The sequence below is a fragment of the Salminus brasiliensis genome, chromosome 11 (genome assembly GCF_030463535.1).
Source record: "Salminus brasiliensis chromosome 11, fSalBra1.hap2, whole genome shotgun sequence".
Lineage (NCBI taxonomy): Eukaryota > Metazoa > Chordata > Actinopteri > Characiformes > Bryconidae > Salminus > Salminus brasiliensis.
The window spans coordinates 19,083,263-19,110,136 of NC_132888.1; the positions used below are offsets into that span (position 1 = coordinate 19,083,263).

General features: G+C 37.0%; 1 protein-coding gene and 1 pseudogene across 1 annotated transcript; both read right to left on the minus strand.

Moving 5' to 3' along the window:
- Positions 1–240: 240 nt before the first annotated feature.
- On the minus strand, positions 241–14,318 carry LOC140565892 (alpha-2-macroglobulin-like). Its single transcript, XM_072692090.1, has 34 exons — positions 14,230–14,318; positions 12,671–12,851; positions 12,431–12,587; positions 11,512–11,564; positions 11,261–11,281; positions 10,986–11,151; positions 10,815–10,899; positions 10,136–10,253; positions 9,907–10,027; positions 9,674–9,783; positions 9,399–9,569; positions 9,081–9,314; positions 8,740–8,952; positions 8,501–8,650; positions 6,815–6,940; positions 6,573–6,672; positions 6,326–6,473; positions 4,915–5,140; positions 4,701–4,827; positions 4,479–4,600; positions 4,314–4,365; positions 4,121–4,204; positions 3,748–3,924; positions 3,561–3,636; positions 3,318–3,474; positions 3,164–3,238; positions 2,858–3,020; positions 2,561–2,751; positions 2,245–2,460; positions 1,705–1,826; positions 964–1,045; positions 796–864; positions 514–619; positions 241–423 (listed from the first exon to the last, which is right to left on the minus strand). The coding sequence occupies exons 1-34, from the start codon at positions 14,313–14,315 to the stop codon at positions 383–385; spliced, it is 4,326 nt and encodes a 1,441-aa protein (XP_072548191.1). The 5' UTR covers positions 14,316–14,318; the 3' UTR covers positions 241–382.
- A 3,534-nt stretch (positions 14,319–17,852) lies between these two features.
- On the minus strand, positions 17,853–26,700 carry LOC140565738 (alpha-2-macroglobulin-like; annotated as a pseudogene).
- Positions 26,701–26,874: the final 174 nt, after the last annotated feature.

A 26,874-nucleotide genomic window follows, 5' to 3' on the forward strand; every position in this document is an offset into this window, starting at 1 on the left:
TTTTTTAATGTAAATATGAATATTAATAAACTGACAAGGCAAGAGTGCAAGTGAAAGATATCTGATATTTAACAGACTCAACAGGAGAGCCAAAACAAACACAGGCTCAATGTTTGCTTGGTGTGTGGGATTGTTGTGCAGTGACACTCTTAGTAATTTCTGTTGATTCAAAGAACCCTAAGCTGACAGTCCATCAAATATTAAAATATATTATAAAACCCAGATATAATTTAATGTTCATATTTATTTCAACACCAACCACACAAACCAGTCTTACTCTGTTATCTCTGATTAAAGATGAATAAAATCAGGATAAGAAAATAAACAAAATAAACATCCAGGTCCTTTTGGTCTTGTTCTGTGAGGCTGCAGATGTGAAGCCTTACACACAAGGGGAGGAGTACTCGGTTTCAGACTGGTCACCTGAACAAAAACAGTAAAAAATAAAGTCAGTAAATAAAATCAGTACAGTTACAGTAATAGTGTCAGAATCACAGACTGGGAAATGCTTACCTGGTTGGTAGTAATCATAAACTTTGATCACAGCTGGTTTGAGGTTCTTGACTGGCAGCACTTGTTTAATATGTAGCTGATAATTAATAGGAATTTTCTTTGGGAGCTGTTAAACAGAAACACCAGACACTGGACTGTAAACATGTGTTGGTTTGCTATTTTTTGGGCAGTTTATTGTTTATGGAGGACTTTTCTGAATCTGCTCTTCTGAAACATGTACTGAACATACATGAACAGAGTACAGTGAAACAGTTATTAATGTGTAAGACTGTACTCTCTGACCTTTTTTATGTACATGATCACATGGTCATCTTTGGAATCGACTCGCTCCACAAATAGGCTGCGTTTTAGCTGAGGAAACAAGAGGATTACTGCTCTGCATTTGTTAAATACACATTTAAATAGCATTCCTCAAATGATACATGTACATATTAAAAACCCAATACTTACAGAACTGGGATCTGCTGTAAATCCTGAGAGGATTTTTAGATCTACTATGACCATATTAGTGCTGTTTAGTGCTCCATCATATCTGAGAGGAAAATAAAAAAGTTACTAATGAGGAGGTTTTAACAAACAGTACCAGATACAGTAATACCTCCCACCATGTAAAATCTCATATATAGCATATCACTGCTGTCCAATGACAAACTCTGTTGCTCTCTAAATTACTTGTACTTAGTTTATCATAGCTTCCATTCAAAGATGACTTTTCTTCTCCAAGTTATTTTGTAGATTGTAGATTTTAGATAGTAAAAAAGGTTTTTAATAGTTTTAATTTTTTGTATTTGTTTTTCAGCAAATAACATGCGTTCTCTTTAAACGTTATGTTCTTTCATGTTACAATAGGAGCGTATAAAAAAGGAGCACATGTCACAGTCATGCAAAAAAGACGTGAATTTTACAGAAGGAGGAAAAGCTTTACTTTTAGATTTTATTTCAAATCACTTTGCAGCATTTCTATTGCCAATCCTTTCCTTCAGGGACTGGACAAGCTGCATGTGCATTTGCCCATCTGTGTAGGCAATGGGTTGAACATAAAGTATCGGAATGTCTTCATTAGAAGGTGTGTTAATTGCTATGGTGGGAAATAACCTAATTTATAAGTGACTGTCCATCATCCCAAGCTAATGTTCCACAGTTTTCTGATATTAGTTATGATCTTTTTTAAAATCACAAATCCATTCTTACTTGACTGAAAAGTTGATAGCCAGAATATGTCCAATTGACTTTGTGCAATTTCCCACAGCTTTAGCCGTGACACTCAGTGTACTAGGTGCAGTAGGTGTGGGGATATTGTAGAAAAGAGCCATCTGCCATCAGGGAGAAAAAATTATCTAATCAGTGAAACAGCAAATACTGAAATTGTCGCTTACAGCAGCATTATATAGCACAGAGAACTTTCATTGACTAATTAACTGCAGATAGACCTACACAAATGCATCTATTCTGTAGGGCAATTATAAACTTCTGACCTGCTCAACCTCTTACCAGGACATTGGGTTTATTACCCTGCTTTGCCTTGTTTTGACCCCCACCTTAAACAAGTTTACAGTATGGCCAATGGAGGGGTGGTCAGTCAGGGGATGTTAATGTATGGACACTTCAGACTGACTGGGTCAGGATCAGCTTGTGTGTAAAACATACCAGTTTGTCAAGATAAAAGGACAGAATCCCAGGACAAGTGTCAGCAAATACACTGGAAATAAGATGCATATTAGATACACTGACCTGCACAGAGGCGCAAGTAGAGCCCTCCACTGAAACACTGTATTTTCCAGGAACATGCTGTAGTGATTTCTCCTGGTACAGTAACTTGTTGTTCTGGTTCAGGTCAAAGCTGTGAGTCTCTTTATCTGCTGACTGCACAGTTACTGTGCTGGAGCCATCTGAGCTGTACACTTTGGTGGAGTATAGAGCCAGAGCCTGGAGCGCCACCACTGTGTCCTGATCCAAACATAAATATTAATGATTAGCATTATCAACACTGATTTCTCTGTGTATCCACTATGCAACCACCAATAAGAAATGTATATAATTTGAATACCTGTGTGGAGGAGAAGCCTCCATAAGGATTCTGCTGCCTCACCAGCCAGCTGACAATCCTGTTAGCATAGCCCAAATCAGCAGCAGTGAGTTCACCAGTAGAGAGAACAGCTAGCAACACGTAAGAGCTGATCTCCACTGCCAAGGAGTCAGAGTTGTCTTCTGCAGACTGAGACCAGTGAAGACGACCATCTATAATGAAAGGAAAACAACAGATGTGGAAAAATCATAACTCCATTAGTCACACTGCTCACAAACTATGTAATTAAATTATAATGTTATGTTAATCAATCCATACCTCCTGAAATGGAATCACTATCCAGTTTCTTTAGCAGCTGCCCTCGAATTTCATTCTCTCCAGCCAGACTAAATGTGTAGGCCAGCAGGGCAGTGGCGTAGGTATTTGTCAGGTTACCAAGAGAGGACTTCAAGCATGATAACCCTTTACTCACAACTGGATCCTGTAAGCAAAACGTGAATTAAGGTGTAGAAGAAAATACAGCTGCTTAACAAAGCAGCACTAAGATCACACTGAACATGCTGATTAATTTCCCCCAACATCCATACTGAAAGTATTCCACATGAATATAAGGATCTAATATACCTCTGCTGTATGGCCCAATTCAAGCAGTGATGCTGTGATGTATGCAGTGATGGTCACTTCATCATTTACACCACCCTACAATACATTACAAGGTTATTAAAAATAGAAATCATTTATCTAAATCACTTTGTAACGAGTAACTAATAACACACACCTTCATCCTGTTGTTGAACAGTCTTCCCTGTCTCATAAAACAGCCATCTGATCTCTGTTTACTTATCAGCCATTCCTTTGTTCTGGCAATGTTTTCTGGATCAATAAAAATGTAACGCTGTGCTTTCCCAAAAGTCCTCATGACAAAAGCACTTAACCTGGTGGTGGAAATAAACTCATATAAACTTATATTTCAAAATAAAAATAAGCGAATTATTACTGACTTTCTGTAGAACGTTCTCACCATGTATTTCCTTCTCCTCTTCCAAATGTGCTGTACGCACCATTGAAATGCTTGTAGTTCAACTGTCTCTGATATCCTGTATAAAAGAGAGATCCTTTTTTAGCTGGATCAGTTTAGACTCAGACTTAGAGTCTATTCAATATGCTTACTGTCACCTGGAATTCTTCATAAAGCTCAGTTCTCTCACCGCTCTTGAGGAAACCAGTAGCTCTTTCTCGGATGGCTGGGGTGAGCTGTTGAGTGTTCTCGAGATACTGAAGAATGTAGATATTTGGGGAGAGCAGAGCAATGTTTTGTTCTCCACAGCCATAAGGCATCTTCAGCAACCCATCAATATTCTGTAGGGCACGACCCAGAATGTCTCCTACAAAAAAGAAAAAACAGCACAGCAGGTTGTCATGGTCCCCATCAAATCAACAAAAAGTCTTTGCATTTTAGTCATGCAGTACTTATTTGTATATCAATGCTCTAGATTGTTTTACAGCTGTCTACAGCTGAAATCTGACTGTATGTAACAGACGCACACACTATTGGTGAAGTTTCTCTTAATGTTTTCTTACCCAGCACTGAAACAGAAGCTCGTGCCGACCCCTCTATCACATCTTCAGGAAGAGTCAACTCCAGCTCCTCTGAAACACTGTTTCCTGTGAAGTGTCAACAGGTGGTGTTACTGAACAGTAAACATTTTCTCATTGTAAATAATGATATATACTAGATTTAAACCAAAATGAAATGTAAAATATCTAAATTAACCTTGTGGACACAGCAACCAACTCTGACTCTTGGACTTTTCAGTTCCTTCAGCCTACATGAGAAAAACATTAACCATTAATTCATAGCAATAATTCTATAGCTATTAGTACTACTACAATTATTCTCAAACTTGTTTTTCCTAAATAATTTTTTTTAAAGACCTACCTTCACCAGCAGGCTTCGTGTGACTGTGTCAATGCGGCCTCTTTCAGGAACACTCACAATCTCATTGTCACACACAGTCTGGGACTGTTCTGCTTCAGCACTGACTGTCACATTTAAGACCCCTAAAACACACCAGAGGATACAGAGAGAGGAGTTTATTAGCATTGAGAAAAACAGAGGTGTGTAATAATGTCTAAACTTGAGAGATTTCAGAACTCTCACCAAGTACAGAGGGAAGAAGAGTCCATCTGAAGGTCTTTCTACCATTTGCACACAGACAGGATGAATACTGTTCATCAGAGGAGGCTTTTAGAGTGTAGTGTGAGGAAAGAGCCGGAGTCACTTTAACCTGTCAGTGAAACACAGGAGATCAGCTTACTGTGGATGTTAACTGATTAGAGACTGGTGAAGACAGACAGGACTGATCTTACAGTACCATGATGCACTTGGAGAGGTAGTTGAAGACAGTGGCCTTCAGTTCAAACTCTTCGCCCCGGATGATGGAGTAGGGCAGTGAGAGCTCCAGGAAGAAGGGCTGGAAGACACGAAGCTGAGCAGGAGGAGCCACTCCCAGACCTCCAGAGGACAGGCAGAAAGTGTCCATCTCCCAAGTGGTGATGGTGTCAGGAACAGTGACAGGAACCTGAGCTGATCCAGAATCCCTGTGGAGAAGGAGCACTGACTGATCTTATTACTCACTCATTAATCTTAATACTTCTTAAATACTTAATTGTTCTGTTGCTGCTCTAAGACTAATAGATTATGTAGTTTGAAAGTGCTTTGAAATATATTCTATTCTATATTCTATTTTTCCATATATGTCACATTTAAAGGTTTTAGGTAATCCAAATAATTTGAATTCAAGAAAAAGGAAACATGAGTATTTTTTATCACATTAAGATTAGGATTTAATCTAGGTTAAGATTTATTCCAAACCCATATAACCAATAAAAAGTACTAGCTAGTAAATCAACTAGTTAATCAAATTCAATTACATTTCACAAGTCATGCACAGACATCATTACTGTCAGACCTGTTAATTCTGAGCATCATTTCAATTGAACTTGTAAAGCAGGCTAGAAGGTTATAAAAAGCAGAACATGATGCCCGCTAAAGAGATTCAAGTACAGATGTAAGACAAAGTCACATCTGGGTTCTTAATCCATTGATAAAGCTGTTGGATGCCATCAAACCAAAACTTGGAACAGTGGTGAACCTTTCCAAAGTGGCTGGCCTTCCAAAATTTCACCAGGAGCACATTGAGAACTCATCCAGGATGTCACACAAAACCCAGATAAACATCTAAAAACCAACAGGTCTCACTACTTAAAAATTAAAGTCAATGTACAGAATTCCACAAAAAGAAATAAATTGGGCATCATTGGCATCAAGAGGACCTGGATGACTTGTCAGAACTAATGGGACCAGAAATTCTGCCCTCTGTCCTGAAGGAGAATGTCCACCAATCAGTTTTTGACCTAAAGCTCAAGCACAGTTGGGTTGTGCAGCAGGTCAATGATCCAAAGTGCCCAAGCATGTCCACCCAGGAATGGTTCAAGGAAAACTAAAAATTAAGGTTTGTGTGAAAACCGTCTAAAATCAATCTCAAAGTTTATCCTCCACTGTTTATTTTATATTAAAATGAGTTGGATGATGTGAAATATTTAAATGTGATGCACATTCAAAAATCTAAGAATTGAGTCCCACAGCACTGTACAAGTGTGAACTTTCACATGACTCCCTCACAACTTATGACATAAAACATGTGTAGAAAGTAAGTGTACCATAATATTTTATTTAAACATCAAATATATAAATGTATAAATTTGTTATGTTGATTCACTAACCCCACTTCAGCAAGCTGCCATATCCAGGTTTCTGGGAAGAATTTGCGAACTGTTTCAAGAGGTTCCATGGCTCCCCCTCTCGAACTATATGCAACAGCTATTCCAGGTGATCCAGGAGGGCCCATGGCAATTCTTGTATTATACCTCCCTTGAAAAGCACAAAACAAGAACAATTAGCAAACCTTACACAGTTGCTGTTTTAAGATGTTCTAAAAAAAACAAAAACAAGCAGAATTAATGGCTGTACATCCAAAACCACCATAGCCGCGGTGATACTGAACGCCTTTGTAGATCAAACATTGAGGTTCCCTAACAGCCAGATTAGTTGCCATCTTGATTCCCACATTCTATGAAGTGATGAAAAGTCATTATTTAGTACAGTATACCACAATGAATACATGTTTAAAATGATATTCATCCACTTTGGGTATTTGACTAATAAGTGACATAAATCTGTTCAATGCATTACAGTACATTTGAGTCAGTTACCTTCATGGTATTGTAAGCATGGTCACTCCTTGCATTTCGTCGAGGTCTAACTTGCAAACATTCCTGCCCATCTTCAACTTCATGGGTATAACCTGATACTGATGTCACTGGCAACAAACTGAAGACCTAAGACAGAAGTTATTATTAGATATCTTCTGCAATAGGTTTCACACCATGAACAAATACTTTCTGTAAATGCAGCACATGTCAAAACCTTCATTCACTTGTCCCAACATTTTATCAAATAGCTATGTAGACTTTTTTTAATGGCATGCATAGACTTTAATTGGAACCATGATATTATCCACATGTTGTAAAAGTAGCTCCAGTTAGTCTGAATGGGTGTCACCTTTTAGGAAGTTTATGTTAGTGTTAAAAGACTAGGAAAGGTATATCGTGTGCCACACTGATTTTTCTGTGTGACACAAATTAAGGTCTGGGTGTGCTTTAAACAAGTTGTTGATGTCAATGGGTGTGTATTTACCAAGATGAGATTAGTGACAGTCTAGTATATACTAGCAATGTAGCAATGTTTAATATTTTATATTTTTGACAACGTATCAATGTACATTTGGTAAAACTAGGTGTCCTGAAAAGTGACAGCATACCCATACAGCAGCCTTTACTGAAAGTTTAGGTCAAAAAATGGTAAAATCATAAAGTTATGAATTAAATACAGTCATGTGAAATAGTCAGGATACCCCACAAATTTATTAAACATTTGCTGTTTTTTTTATATTTGTAAAATGTAATTAATAGTCTTGATCTGATGTTTTTTTATCAAGGTTGATCAAGGTTTTTCTCCTTGCACACCTCCCATGAAACTCAAATGTGTTGTCTCTTTCTGATGGTAGATGCTGTTTTTTTTTTTTTTTTACTTTAGCTGTCGCAAGAGCTACCTGAAAATTCTATGATGACATTTTAGGATTGTTCATGCATTTTGTGGTCTATTGTTGGAATGAAATTGCTAGAACGGCCGGACATAGTCATATTATGAGATATTTAAAAATTTATTTTCAGACTCATCTGCTTCTATTCTTTTTGAAGGCCTCAAAGGGCTATTTTGATATAACCATGGCAATACCATTGACTTCACCAATTAAATTTCTGAAAAAATTATATAACAAAATCTACTGTAATGATGTTGCATCTGATTATAATTATAGGCATTTGAAGTAGTAATAAATAAGGAAGTGTTCTAACGTTTTCCTCACAGGAAAATTACATTTTACAAATTATTTTAAAAGACATTTCTCAGTTTACTACCTTCATCTTTCAATATTGTGTAAGTGAAGATAAATATCCAGATGTTTAAATATATTTTAAAAGAAATCAAATGTGCTGTTATAGTATTTATTCCACAGCACATTAGGTCTACTTTCTGGTCTAGTATAATTTTTGTGCATATAGTTTGCTCCATTACACAATAAAATAAAAAAATAGGCTAGTACAGATTTTTATGTACAGTACAGTTGTTTGAATGGACTGAATATTCAGTAAGTCTGAACTTCACAGTGTCACCACTCATTTAGTATTTTATCAATCTATCCATGGTTTTATATCATAAAGGTGTCCTTTGGTAGCATTCAAATAACAGCAGTCATATATTGATGAATTAAAGCTCTATAATCTTGTTGATAAAACAAACAAACAAGCTAAACATTCTATACTGTCTCTGAACTTCACCGTGTCAGTGTTTAGGCGTTTTCCTGGCTCCATGATGAACACGCTCTGATCCACAGCACTGAGAGCACACAGTGAACCAGGTAGAGCTGAGAGCTGGAGAGAGTTTTCCTCACCAGGAACAGCTTCAGTGGGAGAGAACTGCAGCGACACCTGAAGATCATAATGAAAACATGTTGATACTGATTTAGCTTTTTCACAGTAATCATAAGAAAAGAGCAATAATAAATGTGCTGCTTTACCTTGTTTCTGAAACATTTTTCCACATTGAAATTCTTGCTAGCAGCGATGACATTCTCACTGGGCAGTACACCGTACACCAGAACCTGCACTACAGGAGCCATCTCAATACCAACAAGCAGTTTAAATGAGACTTGTCCTTCTACGAGTCTTGTGGAGTCTTTTACTTCAACTTTCTCATAGCCATGATGGACTATGACTCCTTTGGATAAAACCTGGAGCAAAGAGTCAAAAATCACAATATGGACAAACAACAGACAACTGTAATTCATTAAGAGCCGTCAGAATAAAGGAAATGCAAGTGTTCACTATTTCTCTTTACAGTATTACTGTATGAACTCACCGTGTAAATAAGATCAGTGCTGTAATTCTCAGTGGTCTCTCCAATAATATAGTACTTAATGTTTATGGAAACTTCAGAATCACACTTTAGTGGTTCCTCCAAGCCCTCTATAGATACTTCACTGTACACTGGACTGTAAGGTGTAGCAGGTTGGAGGAGTCGAATTTGAGCGTCACTGCTTCTGAAGAAAGGTTTTTTGTATCCACGGTATTTGTTGTCAGGATAGACACTTGCCTAGATGACAGTGAAACAAGAACTGGTTTCAGAAAGGTGCAAAAATAATATAAAAATTAGCTAAATGTTTTTGTCATACCATACCAGCAATGAAATCTCAGTTTCAGGGTCAGCAGGTGCATTAACTGCAAATCTGGCCAATCCATTTTCATCCGTAGTAAGATTCAAAAGTAGTGTTGGAGACCAATTTTGACCTTTTAATAGATAAACGTCCTTGTTTGGAATTGGCTTTCCACCATAGGCTGTAACTTTGATCTGTTTATCAGTGATAGAAGATGTAATGAAAAACGTCAGATAACTCAAATCTCACCACATAATAAACATGAGGAATTACATAAGACAGCATGAGAAAGACTTACTTTTCCTTCTATAACTGTGTCCCGTTCAAAGTTTTTTGGTAAATCAAGAAACTCAGCTTTACCAATTTCATAAGTAATAGCTGTAGTTTCAGATTTTACCATGGAAATACCTAAACAATCAAAAGTGACAACAAGCATGTTTTAACAACAATGATTTAACAACAATGAATCCATTATTCTCAAATTCATTTCTTATTATCTTCATAGTTAATTCAGATCTATACTTGACTCACCTGTCCCTTCCTCTGTCATTATAACATGAATGTCAAGAGAATCTCTAAAATTGTGTTCAAATTCAGAATTGCTAAAAAGAGACATGTTGAATATATGGGATGCACAGCCATTCTCACTCATCTACAAAACAACAAAAGCAAACAACTTGTTGCGAATAATTTTATTAGAAAGTTAGAAGTATAGTATTATGCTTTATTATAGCATTAGAGTATTAAAAATAATACACACCTCTACATTTTCAACCAGGCATGGTGTTATCATTTGGACACCCTGATAATAGTGTTGTACAAATTTCCGACACACTTGTACCAGTGCTTTACCGGGTACTGGCTGTCCGTATGTGTACCTACAAAAATACACAAACTTTAAATGTTTTTTTTCTTTTTTTTTTTTTTAAATGCGGATATGATGATCAGAGTTCAGATTTTCAACTTTCAACTCAAGGGATTTATTTTGAATTAACAGTTTAGGAATTACAGACATTATTTTATATAGTCCATCCATTTCCACAGGCTCAAATGTAATTGAAAAACTAACATAAACAAAATGGAAACAAAGTCAGTTACTGCCTGAAGATTTATGAGGCATTTACTGCAGCCACATTCAGTTGCTGCTTCTTTGTGGGTCTTTCTGCCTATAATTTAAACAAACCTCGTGTGTAATTGGGTTGAGGCCAGGTAACTGACTTGGCCACTTAAGAGCATTCAATTTATTTGCTTTAAGAAGTACATGATTTGCTTCCATGGTATATTTCAAGTGTTTATTAATCTATCCTATGAAACACTGATAGGAGATTTGCATGTTAACAGGAAGTAAAGCAATTTTTTAGTTTAATCTGTCAAAATAATCTTGTTTTAATTTAAACAAAAATTGTTGTTTTTGTTTTAATCTTGAAACCATTACTCACTTTCCACAAGCCTCTATCTTCAGCTCCTCCACACTAACACTCTGTTCTTTTGGAGCTTTCATTGTAATCTCAAACCTGGGCAGAACTAAATGTAAAAACTTATTATTGTAGTAAATTAACTGGATACTTTATCATTAGTAGAAAAAGTAATATCATACTACTGACACTTACCATACTTTTTCACCTTAAAGTAATGTGTGATCAACCTATCCCCAGTTTTAGCCTCCAGTTTGTACTGGCCTTCAGGAGCCTCAGCGTTCAGCTGGTGAGAAAGCTGCAGTATCAGGCCTGTTGAGGACACATTTGTCCACTGCCCAATCCTGTTACCATTATTATCCTGTTTATTTTTTCCACAGAATGGAAAAAGTTAACTTGCTGCAGTGACAGTATAAAGAAAGCACTGAAAATGTATGAAATGTTTAATATAGTGTGTGTTTCCAGCTCACCGCAAGAGTCAGTATGCTGTACTGTAGAGAAAAAGACAGTAGAAATGATCATTTTTGTGCAATTTTGCTTAGGAATTTACTAGAGCTTCTATAAAATCATAATCTTCAATTCAAATGGTACAGAGACATTATTAGGTGTAAATAAAAATGCCACTAAATCAAATAAGAAATGAATGATTTAATTATAAAGAAATAATAATTCAATTTTTTCTTTCTGATTTTTAAAAAATAAACAATAAAACATGTCTTACCTCTTCTTCAAGTGGGACTAAAGTAGCACTTATAGAGACAACTCTAAAATTTACTGGAAAAAATAAAAATCATAGGTATAAATTAAAACTAGTGTTACATCATATAACACAGCATACAGTAACTCAGACAAAAATAGCTTATTCTAGGTCAAACATTCAGTTTGTCATTACATAAGTGGAATGTTGTTGTGTACAACTCTCTATCTAGTGGCTTGATGTCATGCTAGTAGGTCTCCAGAACATCTGTCCACAACATGCTCAGCTGGTACATTGTTCTTGGGGTTGATGCCTCATTTTTATTCCTCTAAACATACCTCTGGTCATTGTGGCCAAACAAACAAACTTTGTCACCTTTAACCACATAACTGTTCTCCACAAGGCATCCATGTGTTCAGCTGCAAACTTTAGCAAAGCTAAAGGCACTGAATTTGGAGCAGGGATTTTTTTCTTGGATGGCAGCTTCCTAGTCCATGGCATTGTAAACCCAAAACAAGTGACAATGGTGTTCCAGCAGCTATATGGCTGGCAATTTTCTCTGGCTCCAAGAGACATTCCTGACTAAACCTACGATCATTCTTCTCAGATCTGCACTGAGCTCCTTGGACCTACAGGTGGTACCTTTTTATGTTTACACAGAAAGCTACTGTAGTTAATCACTAACAGGAAGTGCAAAGGCATTTTGGAATTTGCAGAATCCACTAAATTACTAATTTAATAAAACCACTAAACCTTAAAGACAAAGACAAACATATTCATCATTTGTGGCGGACAGATGGAGTTTGGCTTCCACCTTTAATCCATGACAACCCTGTCATTAATAACTCATTGCTCTAACCACCGAGCCACAGATAGATACTGCTGCAAAACCATTAAAACATCATTTGGAAAGGTGAGAAATATTGCAGAAATTAAGATGTACCTGTTTGTCCTGGATTGTAGATTGGTTTATCAGTCTGGATGAAGGTCAGTGGGTTGTAGGATTTAAACATAACTTTCCTCTTCTCTGTCATCACAAAATGTTCACCTTTGACCTCTACTTCGATCTCCTGCACTGACTGACCTTCAACCTGTGGAGCCTGCAGAGATCACATTATCAGCTGTGCTGTTCTACACTCTCAAACACATCTAACTTAAATAATACCAGCAGACGTTTCCTGACCTTAAACTGAGAGCAGCGGTGAAATTCCTCCTCCACTGTCTCCTGTAGAAGTGTTCTGTTCTGGTTGTCGTGAACCAGATAAATAGTCATCAGCAGAGTCTCATTCGGCTTCAGAAGACTAACACACAGTTTAGCCTCAGAGCCAGACTCGATCACTGCTGGAAATGTCACCATGAAGTACCTAAAGACAAGAAGCAGTATATTGAGGTGTTGTTCAGGTAATTCATTATTACAAGATTAATCTGCCCTTTTCATTAGAGCACTTCAACAGATTTATAGGACAGAAACAAATAGAAATAAATAAATAAATTTATAAAAACACAATATATACAAAATATATACAGTAATATGAGATGTTGTTTGTGCCATTAATAACTATTAGACTTTCCTGAAGCTGTGAGTTATGTAAGAATCCACTGTGCAAAGATCAAGGCAATTCTGAGTTACCAACTGACTGCAAAACACCTGATCAATATTGTGGTTGTGCAATCTTAAGTTAGCAGGAGTTAATCTTACATTTTAACACCCAGAATCCCAATACAGCATAAAGTAAAGGGTTTACAGCCTTATCTATTTAAATACATGTCTATAGAAAAAGAAAGATTTGTTTATATATATAACTTATATATATAACTGATTGTGTATATTTTCCACAATTCTACAAAGTAAGTGTACAGTGTAAAGGTGGTGTGATTAGTTCATGAATAACTGTCATGGAACTCAATGCTAAGTTGCTAACAAAACACTAGCAGTTTTCACCCAATTGGATTTTGTGTGAATATATGCTGATATTCTTCTATCAAACCGTTCTTCTTCTTAAATTACATCCACCTTCAATAACGTTGCACAGGCTTGTCTGTGAAATGCTGTGGTAAAACTATAAAACTATCAAAAAGAAACAGAATGAAGACCTGAATGTGGTTTGAATGGAATGAAAGAAGTGTTTGAATGTGTATTTATGGAAAATATATTGGGTGACATTTTTTTTTAGAAATGTAAGCCAGCGCACAAGCAAAACAAGAAAATTATAATATAAGACACACCACACTACACCACACACCACACTGCACATTTAGCACAATAATTTATACCAATACACCTTAGTAATTTAGAGTAGCCTACACTTGTCCAAATATCTTTGCATCTAAATGTAAGCCAGCGCACAAGCAGAATTAAAGACAAGCACAATCAAAATTCAGACACAAAACATGTCTTGACTTTTCGACTACATCTTGGTCAAGTGGAAACTGTTGAAAAACATGAATCAAGTTTTAAGATTTTAAATCTAGCTTGGTTCAGGGATTCAAAAGCATCTTTGTACTGAATGTTTGGACAAACATTTCTCCAATGCTCATTCACTGTCTTTCATATTGCCTATAATCTTCTAACACAGTTGGATAAAGTGATTTAAGATGGACGACCCCCTAACATTTTCAATGTACTGTATTTGTCTCTTTTCTACCACAATGAACACATCTACATGGTCACTGACAACAGATTTGGGTTTTCACAGACTACTAGATATTTGACCAATAAATACATTTTATGGAATTACTTACGGCCCTGTGGTTTCTCCATGGACAGGGAGAAAGAGGAGACAGGCTAACAGTAGACCTTCCCGTACAGGAAACCCACCAACTACCATGATGAAGTCTGGTCACAAACACCAGGTTCAGCTCCCTTTTTAAGAGGGCGCTCAGCCCACAGGAGGATCTCTGTAAACATTTCTACTTATCCACTCATCAATCATTAATGATCTGAGCGAAATGTTTTGACAGCGTCAGCAGAAAAAAGGCAAATGTCTTTTCATGATTCAGAAATGTGTTGGTCTTTTCTTTATTAACTATTTTGTTTGAGGCAGTTTCACTTACTTGCATATCGTCCCAACTGTTCAACAAACTATGCCATCACCCCCACACTCCACCTAGCTCACACCCACCTAGACAATAAAGACACCTACGTCAAAATGCTGTTCATAGACTTCAGCATTCAACACATCATCCCTCAGCACCTGATTGGAAAACTAGGCATGCTGGGCCGGAACACCTCCCTCTGTAACTGGGTCCTGAATTTCCTGACTAATAGACCACAAGTCTGGATATGCGACAACATCTCCAGTACCACCATACTGAGTACCAGGGCTCCCAGGACTGTGTGCTAAGCCCACTGCTGTTTACTCTGCAGATACACGACTCTGCTGCGATGTACAACACAAATCACATTGTGAAATTTGCAGACAATACCTCAGTATAGATCCTCATCACCAAGAGCAAGGAGACAGCATACAGAGACTTGTTCCTCAGCGTCCACATCAAAGAGAACCTCACATGGTCACTCAACATCAGCTCCATAGTCAAGAAAGCCTAGCAGCACCTCTACTCCCTGCGGAGACTGAGGAAAGCTCATCTTCCTCCTCCAGTCCTCGCCATGTGGAGAGCATCCTGAGCAACTGCATCATTGCCTGGTTTGGGAATTACAATGCCTCAGACCGCAAGACCCTACAGTAAATAGTAAGGACAGCTGAGAAGATCACAGGGGTCTTTCTTCCCTCTGTCACAGACATTAACACCACACGCTGCAACTGTAAGGCCATCAGCATTGTGAAAGACCCCACTCATCCCTCACATGGACTTTTTTCACTTCTGCTGTCTGGCAGAAGGTACAGGAGCTTCAGTGCTGTCACTGCACTATTCTGCAATAGCTTTGTCCCACAAGCTGTCAGACTTTTAAACAACATAGCATTTTAACCTCTCCGCATCCTATTTTTCTTATTAATATATTCCATGTTTTATGTGCATTATAAGTTGTCATGGCATGTTAAATTTCTATGCACCTTATTATCAATACCTAACTGTTAAATATCTATGCTCCTTACATTCAATAGCTCAACTCAGAATTGAGTCGTATTTATTGTATTTATTGTATTGTCATGCACATTACACTTTTACACCCTTGTTCTGGAGAAAAACTTAATTATATTTCACTGTGTACTTGTACAGAGCTGAAATGAATATAAAAACCTCTTGACTTGACTTGACTGTCTGAGTGACTGGCTGACAAACAAACTTTCTTAAAATGTGTTGAAATTATTTATGGTCTGAGAACGACATTTAAACACAAAGCTAACAAGGTTATGTGCTGCCTTTGGGGGGCCCTGAAGGCTTACAGAACTTTAAACTGCATTAGTGGCAATGTGCAAAGTTTACAATGACCGTAGGAGAGACCGGACCTCCCTCAGGGGGCCCTGTCTGACTCTACTTATGGTGCACTCAGTCTAATGGAGAAAACATAGTACACTATTTAGATACTTACTATTTAAATATTACAGTAAATATGGTAATGTTATTACCATAATAACATAATAGCATAATATTGCATGTGCATTTTATTGTATTTTCCATTTCTCTAGTGTAAAAAACCCGAAGTAGCCAATGCAGGCCTCAAACGTTATTAAACGTAAAATGTAAACAGACCACTGGTGCTTCTGAGATGTACTGAAGATGTAATCTTAGGTTAGCTGAGGTTGGATCTACTTGTCACTTTTACATGATCACAACAAATATATAATCCACACGCTGCCATGGAAGCACAGACAGCAACTGACATAGATTTCATACATTCTGTGGAGAATTTTTTTTAAAGTTTAATAACATTGAAAGATTGTGGGAATATTTGTGTGATTATTTGTCTTGATGTCCCCTTGTGATGACTGATCATGTAAGTTTAAAATAATGGTTCTGCATATTGGTGCCAATAACGGCAGCATCAGCCGAGAAAACAGACAGAAAACTGTCTTGGCTTAAAGGTAGATCGGGTTGTGTAGAATAATAAATTAGTTATGTGGATAATACATTAGTTTGTTATATTAGTAGAATTGTTATTTATATAAATAAGTCATATAATAGCTCTGTGTTAAAATATAAAATAAAAATAAAATAAAATCAGTGCAAACAGATGACTGAAAATGTAACATTAGCAGTCTTTTTTTTTTTTTTTTATAAAAAAAGGGTGGCATGGGTGACTCCTTTACCAGGTAGGGTCACATGAAATGGTATCTTAAAAAATTGTAAAAAGCAGTGGGTAAAGCCGAGCCGTACTTGAAGCTCAAAGGGCTAGTGGTACAGATCGGTTGTTGACCATTTGTTGAAGTGAGTGGGATCACCATGGCATGTGGACAGTTACAGGAAACATCTAATTGAGGACATTTCAGCCAAAAGTGGTAATACAAGCTATTAGGACATATGGTATTTCATCCTTACAAGAAAACTGCATTCAGTTAATTATACTTAAATAAACTTCTTCAGTTGTATTTGTTTATTTATATTACTTTAATTTCTCTGTGTTGTTATAATGAAAATGTCCTGATGAAGGTTTCAATGGGGTGTCCTAATTTCTTTACTTGACTGTATGCATATGTTATAAACCTGCTTTAGTACTAGCTGGAGATCCAGCTTAGTCATCTACCATGCAGCATCACAATTTGTGTTCATAATTTTTCAAAATCAGCCAGAAAAGCAGAGAAGCTTCAGCAAAGGCCAAAAAAAACTGAGGCCTCCTGTTTTCACATGGACACTCAGACATATAGCTACATTTTTAGTTTGGCATTTGCATCCACTTTTAATGTTTATCTGTTCAATGTACTAGTTCTAAAGCAGCCCAGTGCATGTTGCTATCACCATGCTTAAGTGTTCTTGGGGTTAAATGCCTCATCTTTACTCCTCCAAACGTTTGTCTCATCTAACCAAAAACTATAAAAACTCAAAATACAAGCTCATTCAATAATGGGCTCACCTCAGATTACGAAACTTAGACTTTCATAAATAATATTGTTAATTTAATTTTAGTTTAAATATGTGGATGATTTAAATGTTGAAGAATGTTCATTATTAGACAGGACAAAAGTGCAAGTGAAAGATATCTGATATTTAACAGACTTAACAGGAGAGCCAAAACAAACACAGGTTCAATGTTTGCTTGGTGTGTGGGATTGTTGTGCAGTGACACTCTTGGTAATTTCAGTTGATTCAAAGAACCCTAAGCTTGCGGTCCATCAAATATTTTAAATAGTATTAAATCCACATATAATTTAAGGTTCATATTTATTTCAACACCAACCACACAAACCAGTCTTACTCTGTTATCTCTGATTAAAGATTAATAAAATCAGGACAAGAAAATAAACTTTTGGTCTTGTTCTGTGAGGCTGCAGATGTGAAGCCTTACACACAGGGGGAGGAGTACTCAGTTTCAGACTGGTCACCTAAACAAAAACAGTAAAAAATAAAGTCAGTAAATAAAATCAGTACAGTTACAGTAATAGTGTCAGAATCACAGACTGGGTAAAGCTTACCTGGTTGGTAGTAATCATAAACTTTGATCACAGCTGGTTTGAGGTTCTTGACTGGCAGCACTTGTTTAATATGTAGCTGATAATTAATAGGAATATTCTTTGGGAGCTGTTAAACAGAAACACAGAACACTGGACTGTAAACATGTGTTGGTTTGCTCTTTTTTGGGCAGTTTATTGAGGATTTTTAGATCTACTAAGACCATATTAGTGCTGTTTAGTGCTCCATCATATCTGAGAGGAAAAGAAGACAAAACAAATACTCACTGTGAAGTTCAGTTAAATCAGTGTTTATTATGTCTTAGCAGGTTGTTCTTACTGTAATATGTACAGTTATTTGTTATTATCTGTAGATTGTTTCTCAGATTGACTTAAATATTGTAAACTTAGTGTAAAAAGCCTTTTGTGCCAGTATTTATGTTTACAGCGCTTTTCACCATGAATGTTGTCACAACACAGTTTTACATCTGTGTCCAAACCTCTTTTGAGCAAGCCAGTGGTGACAGTGGCAAGAAAAAACTCCCTCAGTCACCCAATAGAGCATTGCGGATTTAGAGGATTTAATTGCATCCAGTTATGAGAGCATTGGTGAATTCAGGATGTTGGATGATCACTATCCCAACTCTTCCCAGAAACCCACCCCCCACAAAGTTCCACTGCTTCTCTAGCAAATGTGTGGCATTAGGCATGTTGCCAATGGAGTTGTGTTTATCTGCTCCAGAGAGTCCCATTCCATTGGCAATACTTCTCTATAGGGATTAGACTAGCTGTGTGTGCATTTGCACATTTGTGTCAGCAAATCTAGTTTTTGTTATTTGCTACAGTAGAATTAGAGCCCTGTAGAATTCTGTGGTGGGAAATAGCTTCATTAATGCTTTTCATAAATGCTTTACCTCATGGGAATACAGTGATCAGGCCATCCTGTGCATAGTTAATGTGACTACTAACAAACTGGACTTTACTTTTGACACTTTATGAAGAGACACTTTATGGTCCTATCAAGGCACATTTTGCATGTGTGATTGACCACCGTCCCAATCTTATATTCCCCAATATTTCTTATATTAGTTATGATCTTTTTTAAATCACAAATATATTCGTACTTGACTGAAAAGTTAACAGCCAAAGTATGTCCAATTAACATGGTGCAATTTCCCTTAGCTTTAGCCATGACGCTTAGTGTACTTGGTGCAGTAGGTGTGGGTATAATGTAGAAAAGGCCTATCTGCAGTTGGGGGGGGGGGGGGGATCAAATCAGTGAAACAGCAAATACTTAAATTATGACTTACAGCAGCATTCTGCCCTGTTCAACATCTTAAGTGGACATTGGGTTTATAGACCTGCTCTGTCCTGTTTTGACTCTCCCCTCCCCCGCAAACGGATTTACAGTATGGTCTCTTTTGGTGGGGTTGGTAAGTCAGCTCATGTATAAAATATAAAAAATTTATCAAGATAAAAGGACAGAATTTCAGAAACTAATTGCACTGTAAATAAGATGCATATTCGATACACTGACCTGCACAAAGGCCTCCACTGAAACACTGTATTTTCCAGGAACATGCTGTAGTGATTTCTCCTGGTACAGTAACTTGTTGTTCTGGTTCAGGTCAAAGCTGTGAGTCTCTTTATCTGCTAAATGCACAGTTACTGTGCTGGAGCCATCTGAGCTGTACACTTTGGTGGAGTATAGAGCCAGAGCCTGGAGCGCCACCACTGTGTCCTGATCCAAACATAAATATTAATGATTAGCATTATCAACACTGATTTCTCTGTGTATCCACAAAAGAAAGAGTTAATTTGACATTTGAGTACCTGGGTGGAGGAGAAGCCTCCTTAAGGATTCTGCTGCCTCACCAGCCAGATGACAATCCTGTTAGCATAGCCCAAATCAGCAGCAGTGAGTTCACCAGTAGAGAGAACAGCTAGCAACACGTAAGAGCTGATCTCCACTGCCAAGGAGTCAGAGTCGTCTTCTGCAGACTGAGACCAGTGAAGACGACCATCTATAATGAAAGGAAAACAACAGATGTGGAAAAATCATAACTCTGTTAGTCACACTGCTCACAAACTATGTAATTAAATTATAATGATATGTTAATCAATCCATACCTCCTGAAATGGAATCACCATCCAGTTTCTTTAAAAGCTGCCCTCGAATTTCATTCTCTCCAGCCAGACTAAATGTGTAGGCCAGCAGGGCAGTGGTGTAGGTGTTTGTCATGTTACCAAGAGAGGACTTCAAGCATGATAACCCTTTACTTACAACTGGATCCTGTAAGCAAAACATGAATTAGGGTGTAGAAGAAAACGCAGCTGCACTGCAGCACTAAGATCACACTGAACATGCTGATTAATTTCCCCCAACATCCATACTGAAAGTATTCCACATGAATATAAGGTTCTAATATACCTCTGCTGTATGGCCCAATTCAAGCAGTGAATTCATATTTCAAAATAAAAAACTAAAATAAGCGAATTATTATTGGCTTTCTGTAGGATGTTCTCACCATGTATTTCCTTCTCCTCCTCCAAATGGGCTGTACGCACCATTGAAATGCTTGTAGTTCAACTGTCTCTGATATCCTGCATAAAAGAGAAATCCTTTTTTAGCTGGATTAGTTTAGACTCAGAGTCTATTCAATATGCTTACTGTCACCTGGAATTCTTCATAAAGCTCAGTTCTCTCACCGCTCTTGAGGCTGGGGTGAGCTGTTGGGTGTTCTCAAGATACTGAAGAATGTAGATATTGGGGGAGAGCAGAGCAATGTTTTGTTCTCCACAGCCATAAGGCATCTTCAGCAACCCATCAATACTGCTCATCAGAGGAGGCTTTTAGAGTGTAGTGTGAGGAAGGAGGCGGAGTCACTTTAACCTGTCAGTGAAACACAGGAGATCAGCTTACTGTGGATGTTAACTGATTAGAGACTGGTGAAGACAGACAGGACTGATCTTACAGTACCATGATGCACTTGGTGAGATAGTTGAAGACAGTGGCCTTCAGCTCAAACTCTTCTCCCCGGATGATGGAGTAGGGCAGTGAGAGCTCCAGGAAGAAGGGCTGGAAAACACAAAGCTGAGCAGGAGGAGCCACTCCCAGAACTCCAGAGGACAAACAAAAAGTGTCCATCTCGCAAGTGGTGATGGTGTCAGGAACAGTGACAGGAACCTGAGCTGATCTGGAATCCGTGTGGAAAAAGCAGCACTTATCTTATTGCTCACTCATTGATTTTAATACTTCTTAAACACTATTGTTCTGTTACTGCTGTGAAACTGATAGGTAATGTAGTTACAGTGCTGTGAAAAAGGATTTCCTTCTTTTCCAGTTTCTTCTATTTTTGTATATTTGTGACATTAAAATGTTTCAGGTCATCCAAGTAATTTTAATTCAAGACAACATTAGTATTTGTCATGTTTACATTAAGATTTGTTCAAGGTTAAGATTTCCTCGGAATCTACATCCCCTATGAAAAAAGTAATTGTCCTTAGTTGTTAAATAACTAGTTAACCAATCTAAACATCACTTAAGTCAAACCTTTCTGGTAACAGGAAGCAGACTAGAACGACTAAAAACTGGCACATAATGTCACATTCTAAAGATGTTCAAATACAGATGATAAAAAAACAACTCACTGAAATCTACCAGTCTGGAAAGGGTCATTAATAAGGCTCTAAAACTCCAGCCGACCTAAACCTGGAACAGTTGTGAACATTCACAAAAATGACCTGGCTGTCCGTTTTCACTTTGCTAGTCTGGACCATGCTCATAACCATGGACAATTGGGCTAGAGTTCGAGGTAGGAGCATGGGAAGCTGAGCCCCCCATGTCATGGTGGATTATGTTTTGGAATGAATATAGATAGATATATTTGTGACATGTTAAAAAAATGTGTTGGAGCTGACTATATTTTTCCTTTTTAAAAAATATCCAAGGGTCATGTAACAATATTGGATGGCACAGCTGGGATCCACCAGTAGATATTACTAATTTAAGTGAAAAGCAAATGTGTATCACCTGCAATTACTTTTTCTCATGGGTGATATTGGTTTTATCTTCAGTAAATTAAATGATTTTTTGAAAACTGTTGTGTTTACTCATGTCTTTATTTTATATTAGGGATTTTATATGAGATTAAGTATGTAGGTTAGTATAACCTAATATTTTATGTAAGTTATTCAAACACACAAAATACAAAACATACACAAACACACACACACACACACACACACACAAAATGCAATAAAGCTGTTGATTCACTAACCCCACTTAAGCAAGCTGCCATATCCAGGTTTCTGGGAAGAATTTGCGAACTGTTTCAAGAGGTTGAGAGGCTCTCTCTGCACCTCCAATTCCTATTCCAAATGATACTTGAGGGACCATGCCATTTCTTAAAGAATACCTATCTAATAGTATATCTTACAAAGTAGCTGTTTTAAATAATTTCAAATATCAAGCAGAAATGAATGGCTGTACAGCCAAAACTACCATAGCCGCGATGATACTGTATGCCTCTGTAGATCAAACATTGAGGTTCTCTAATAGCCAGATTAGTCACCATCTTGATCCCCACATTCTATGTGGTGATGAAAAGTCAAAAGTCAAAACATTATGTAAATCTTTTTCCTCCTCTATTTTAGAGATACAATGTTTTTGCATGACAGTGCCAATATGACTTAGTCTTAAACATATTATGTTTATTTACTTTTGTGTATCCATATTAAACTAATGACAAATAATAGGTTTTTTTAGTTACCTTTATGGTATCGTAAGCATGATCACCATGTGGATTTCGTCGTGATCTAACATGCAAACATTCCTGCCCATCTTCAACTTCATTGGTATAACCTGATACTGATGTCACTGGCAACAAATTGAAGACCTAAAGAAATTGAATTCATTATATTCTTAGATATCATCTGCAAAAAATAATCATTTGTCATTTGTTGGTACCATATCGACATTCAACTTAACATGCTTATGAAAGAAATGTCACTGTATTAGTGCTTATTCCAGATGCAATTAATAAGCCAATGTATTTACAATATCTGATGTAATCTGATCTGCATGGTTCTTTAGCTTAAAACTTTGCTCCACCGCTGACCACGCCCCCTCTGTAAACGGGATGACGGGCTACTACCACAGCTATGTTCCCAAATTCTCTGCTGAGACACAGCCTATTATACTAAGTCAAGATGATATATGAGATAAATCTATACTGTCTCTGAACTTCACTGTGTCAGTATCTAGAGATTTTCCTTCCTCCATGATGAACACGCTCTGATCCACAGCACTGAGAGCACACAGTGAACCAGGCAGAGCTGAGAGCTGGAGAGTGTTTTCCTCACCAGGAACAGCTTCAGTGGGAGGGAACTGCAGCGACACCTGAAGATCATAATGAAAACATGTTGATACTGATTTAGCTTTTTCACAGTAATCATAAGAAAAGAGCAATAATAAATGTGCTGCTTTACCTTGTTTCTAAAACATTTTTCCACATTGAAATTCTTGCTAGCAGCAATGATGTTCTCACTGGGCAGTACACCGTACACCAGAACCTGCACTACAGGAGCCATCTCAGTACCAACATGCAGTTTAAATGAGACTTCTCCCTCTACAAGTCTTGTGGAGTCTTTTACTTCAACTTTCTCATAGCCATGATGGACTATGACTCCTTTGGATAAAACCTGAAGCAAAGGGTCACAAAAAAATTGTAACAACTGTGACAACTGTAATTCATTAAGGGCCGTCAGAATAAAGGAAATGCAAGAGTTCACTATTTCTCTTTACAGTATTACATTATGAACTCACTGTGTAAATAAGATCAGTGCTGTAATTCTCAGTGGTCTCTTCAATAATATAGTACTTAATGTTTATGGAAACTTCAGAATCACACTTTAGTGGTTCCTCTAAGCCCTCTATAGATACTTCACTGTACACTGGACTGTAAGGTGTAGCAGGTTGGAGTTTCTGAAGAAAGGTTTTTTGTATCCATGGTATTGGTTGTTTGGATAGGCACTTGCCTAGATGACAGTGAAACAAGAACTTGTTTCAGAAAAAGACTGAGACATTTTTTTTTAATTAGCAAAACATTTGTGTCATACCATACCAGCAATGAAATCTCAGTTTCAGGGTCAGCAGGTGCATTAACTGCAAATCTGGCCAATCCATTTTCATCCGTAGTAAGATGAAGAAGTAGTGTTGGAGGCCAAATTTGACCTTTTAATAGATAAACTTCCTTGTTTGGAATTGGCTTTCCACCATAGGTTGTAACTTTGATCTGTTTATCAGTGATAGAAGATGTAATGAAAAATGTCAGACAACTCAAATCTCACCACATAAAAACATGAGAAATTACACAAGGCAGAATGTGAAAGACTTACTTTTCCTTCTATAACTGTGTCCCGTTCAAAGTTTTTTGGTAAATCAAGAAGCTCAACTTTACCAACTTCATAAGTAATAGCTGTAGTTTCAGATTTTACCATGGAAATACCTAAAGAAAGTTAACAACAAACATGTTACTTGTTTAATAACAATAAATCCATTATTAATAAATCAATTTCTTACTCATTTAATAGTTAGTCAGTCTGGTACAAGTTCATTTAGCTCTCCAGTTTGTTTTTTCTACAGAAGATGTTGAGGAGAGATCTGTAATTGACTTGACCTGTCCCTTCCTCCATCATTATAACATGAATGTCAAGAGAATCTCTAAAACTTTGTTGAAATTCAGAATTGAAAAGACATGTTGAATATTCAGAAGAGACATGTTGAATATATGGGATGCACATCCATTCTCACTCATCTACAAAATAACAAAAGCATACACTTGGTGAGAACAAATTTAATTAGAAAATCGACTGTCCTCTATTATAGTATTCTAGAAATAAACACCTCTATATTTTCAACCAGGCATGGTGTAATCATTTGGACACTAGGAATAAAATGCTGTACAAATTTCCGACACACTTGTAACAACGCTTTACCAGGTACTGGCTATCCATACGTGTACCTAGAACAAAAAAAAAAAACTTGCACTTTGAATGAAATGGACATGAGCACTTTAAACTAAAATTTATTTAAAATATTGAGTTAATCTTTTAGAAATTACAGACATTATTTTAATAGTCCCTCAATTTCACAGGCTTAAAATTAGACAAACTAACATAATTATACATTTTTATTTTAACCCTTTGCAATCAAACCAATTACTGCTGGAAGTTGAATGATTTCCGAGGCATTTACTGCAGCCAGTTGTTGCTTGTTTATGAGTCTTTCTGCCTTCAGTTTCAAATACTGAAGACAGACCTCGTGCTCAACAGAAAGAAATTCAATTTTCATTTCAATTTGTTCATTTAAGGACATTCAACTTATTTGCTTTAAGAAGCTCTTGGTTTGCTTTTGTGATATATTTAGAGTTATGAATCATCTATACTGTAAATTGAATGAATCCTGCACCTTCTTTCAGCAGTCACATTAATAGACACCAGGTGTCTCTGGTAGATGATGCTGTATGCTTCACATCAAAAGGTCTTCCTTTTCCTCTTTATAATTCAAATCAACTTTCATCTGTCCAAAGAGTCTTGTTCCAATTTAAAATGTATTGAAACCATCACTAACTTTCCACAAGCCTCTATCTCCAGCTCTTCCACACCAACACTCTGTTCTTTTGGAGCTTTCACTGTAATCTCAAACCTGGGCAGAACTAAATGCAAAAACTTGTTACTGTAGTAAATTAACTGGATACTTTATCATCAGCAGAAATAGTAATATATTACTACTGACACTTACCATACTTACATACACCTTAAAGTAATGTGTGATCAACCTATCCCCAGTTTTAGCCTCCAGTTTGTACTGGTCCTCAGGAGCCTCCGCGTTCAGCTGGTGAGAAAGCTGCAGTATCAGGCCTGTTGAGGACACATTTGTCCACTGCCCGATCCTGTTACCATTATTATCCTGTTTGTTTTTTCCATAGAATGCCAAGTGTTAACTCGCTGCAGTGACAGTATAAAGAAAGCGCTGAAAATGTTTACAGAGATTATTAATCAATAGATGTCATGAAATGTATAATAAAGTGTGTTTCCAGCTCACCGCAAGTGCCAGCATGCTGTACTGTAGAGAAAAAGACAGTAGAATTGATTATTGTGTGTCATTTGGCTTAGTTTTTTTTTTTTAAAAGGCATTGAAATAAACAAAATAATCATTTTTTCCTTTCTGCAAAGATTTTAATGACCACCAAAAATAAGCTTCCTTACCTCTTGTTGAAATGGGACAAAATTAACATCTGTAGTGATAACTCTGAAATTCACTGTAAATAATATAAATCATATATACATTTTACAAAACTGTGAGCATGTTTAATCCTATATAATCAGGTAAGCAGTCAGCGGCCAAGTCAAGAAAAGGAAGCCTAATTAATCCCATTATTTTAACAATTGCTCTGTAACAGTTATTCATTGTTAGTCATCATATTAAAACAGGTTTCACAGAATATAACAGAACATAGAGTAACCTAGACACAAATACAGCTTGTGTTAGATCAAACATACAGTCGTGCTTAAAGTTTACACACACTCATTATGGATGTCATGCCGTCGATTCTTGAAAGAATTGGTAGAGCTTAATTAAATGTATTGTTCTCTTTTAACACTTGTTTGGTAACTCACTATGGGAAGCACCCTCTGGCATGACTGACAACAAAAGAACCAACCAGCAGACAGACCAATCACTGTTGTGATAAGGGGAGCATCGCCTTGTTAGTATACCCAACACCTGCTGCCCAGGTGTCATCCTCACTTTCTTTCTTGTGAAAATAATGTACAGTTCAGCACGGTTGGATAGAGCAATCAAGGTTAAGCATGG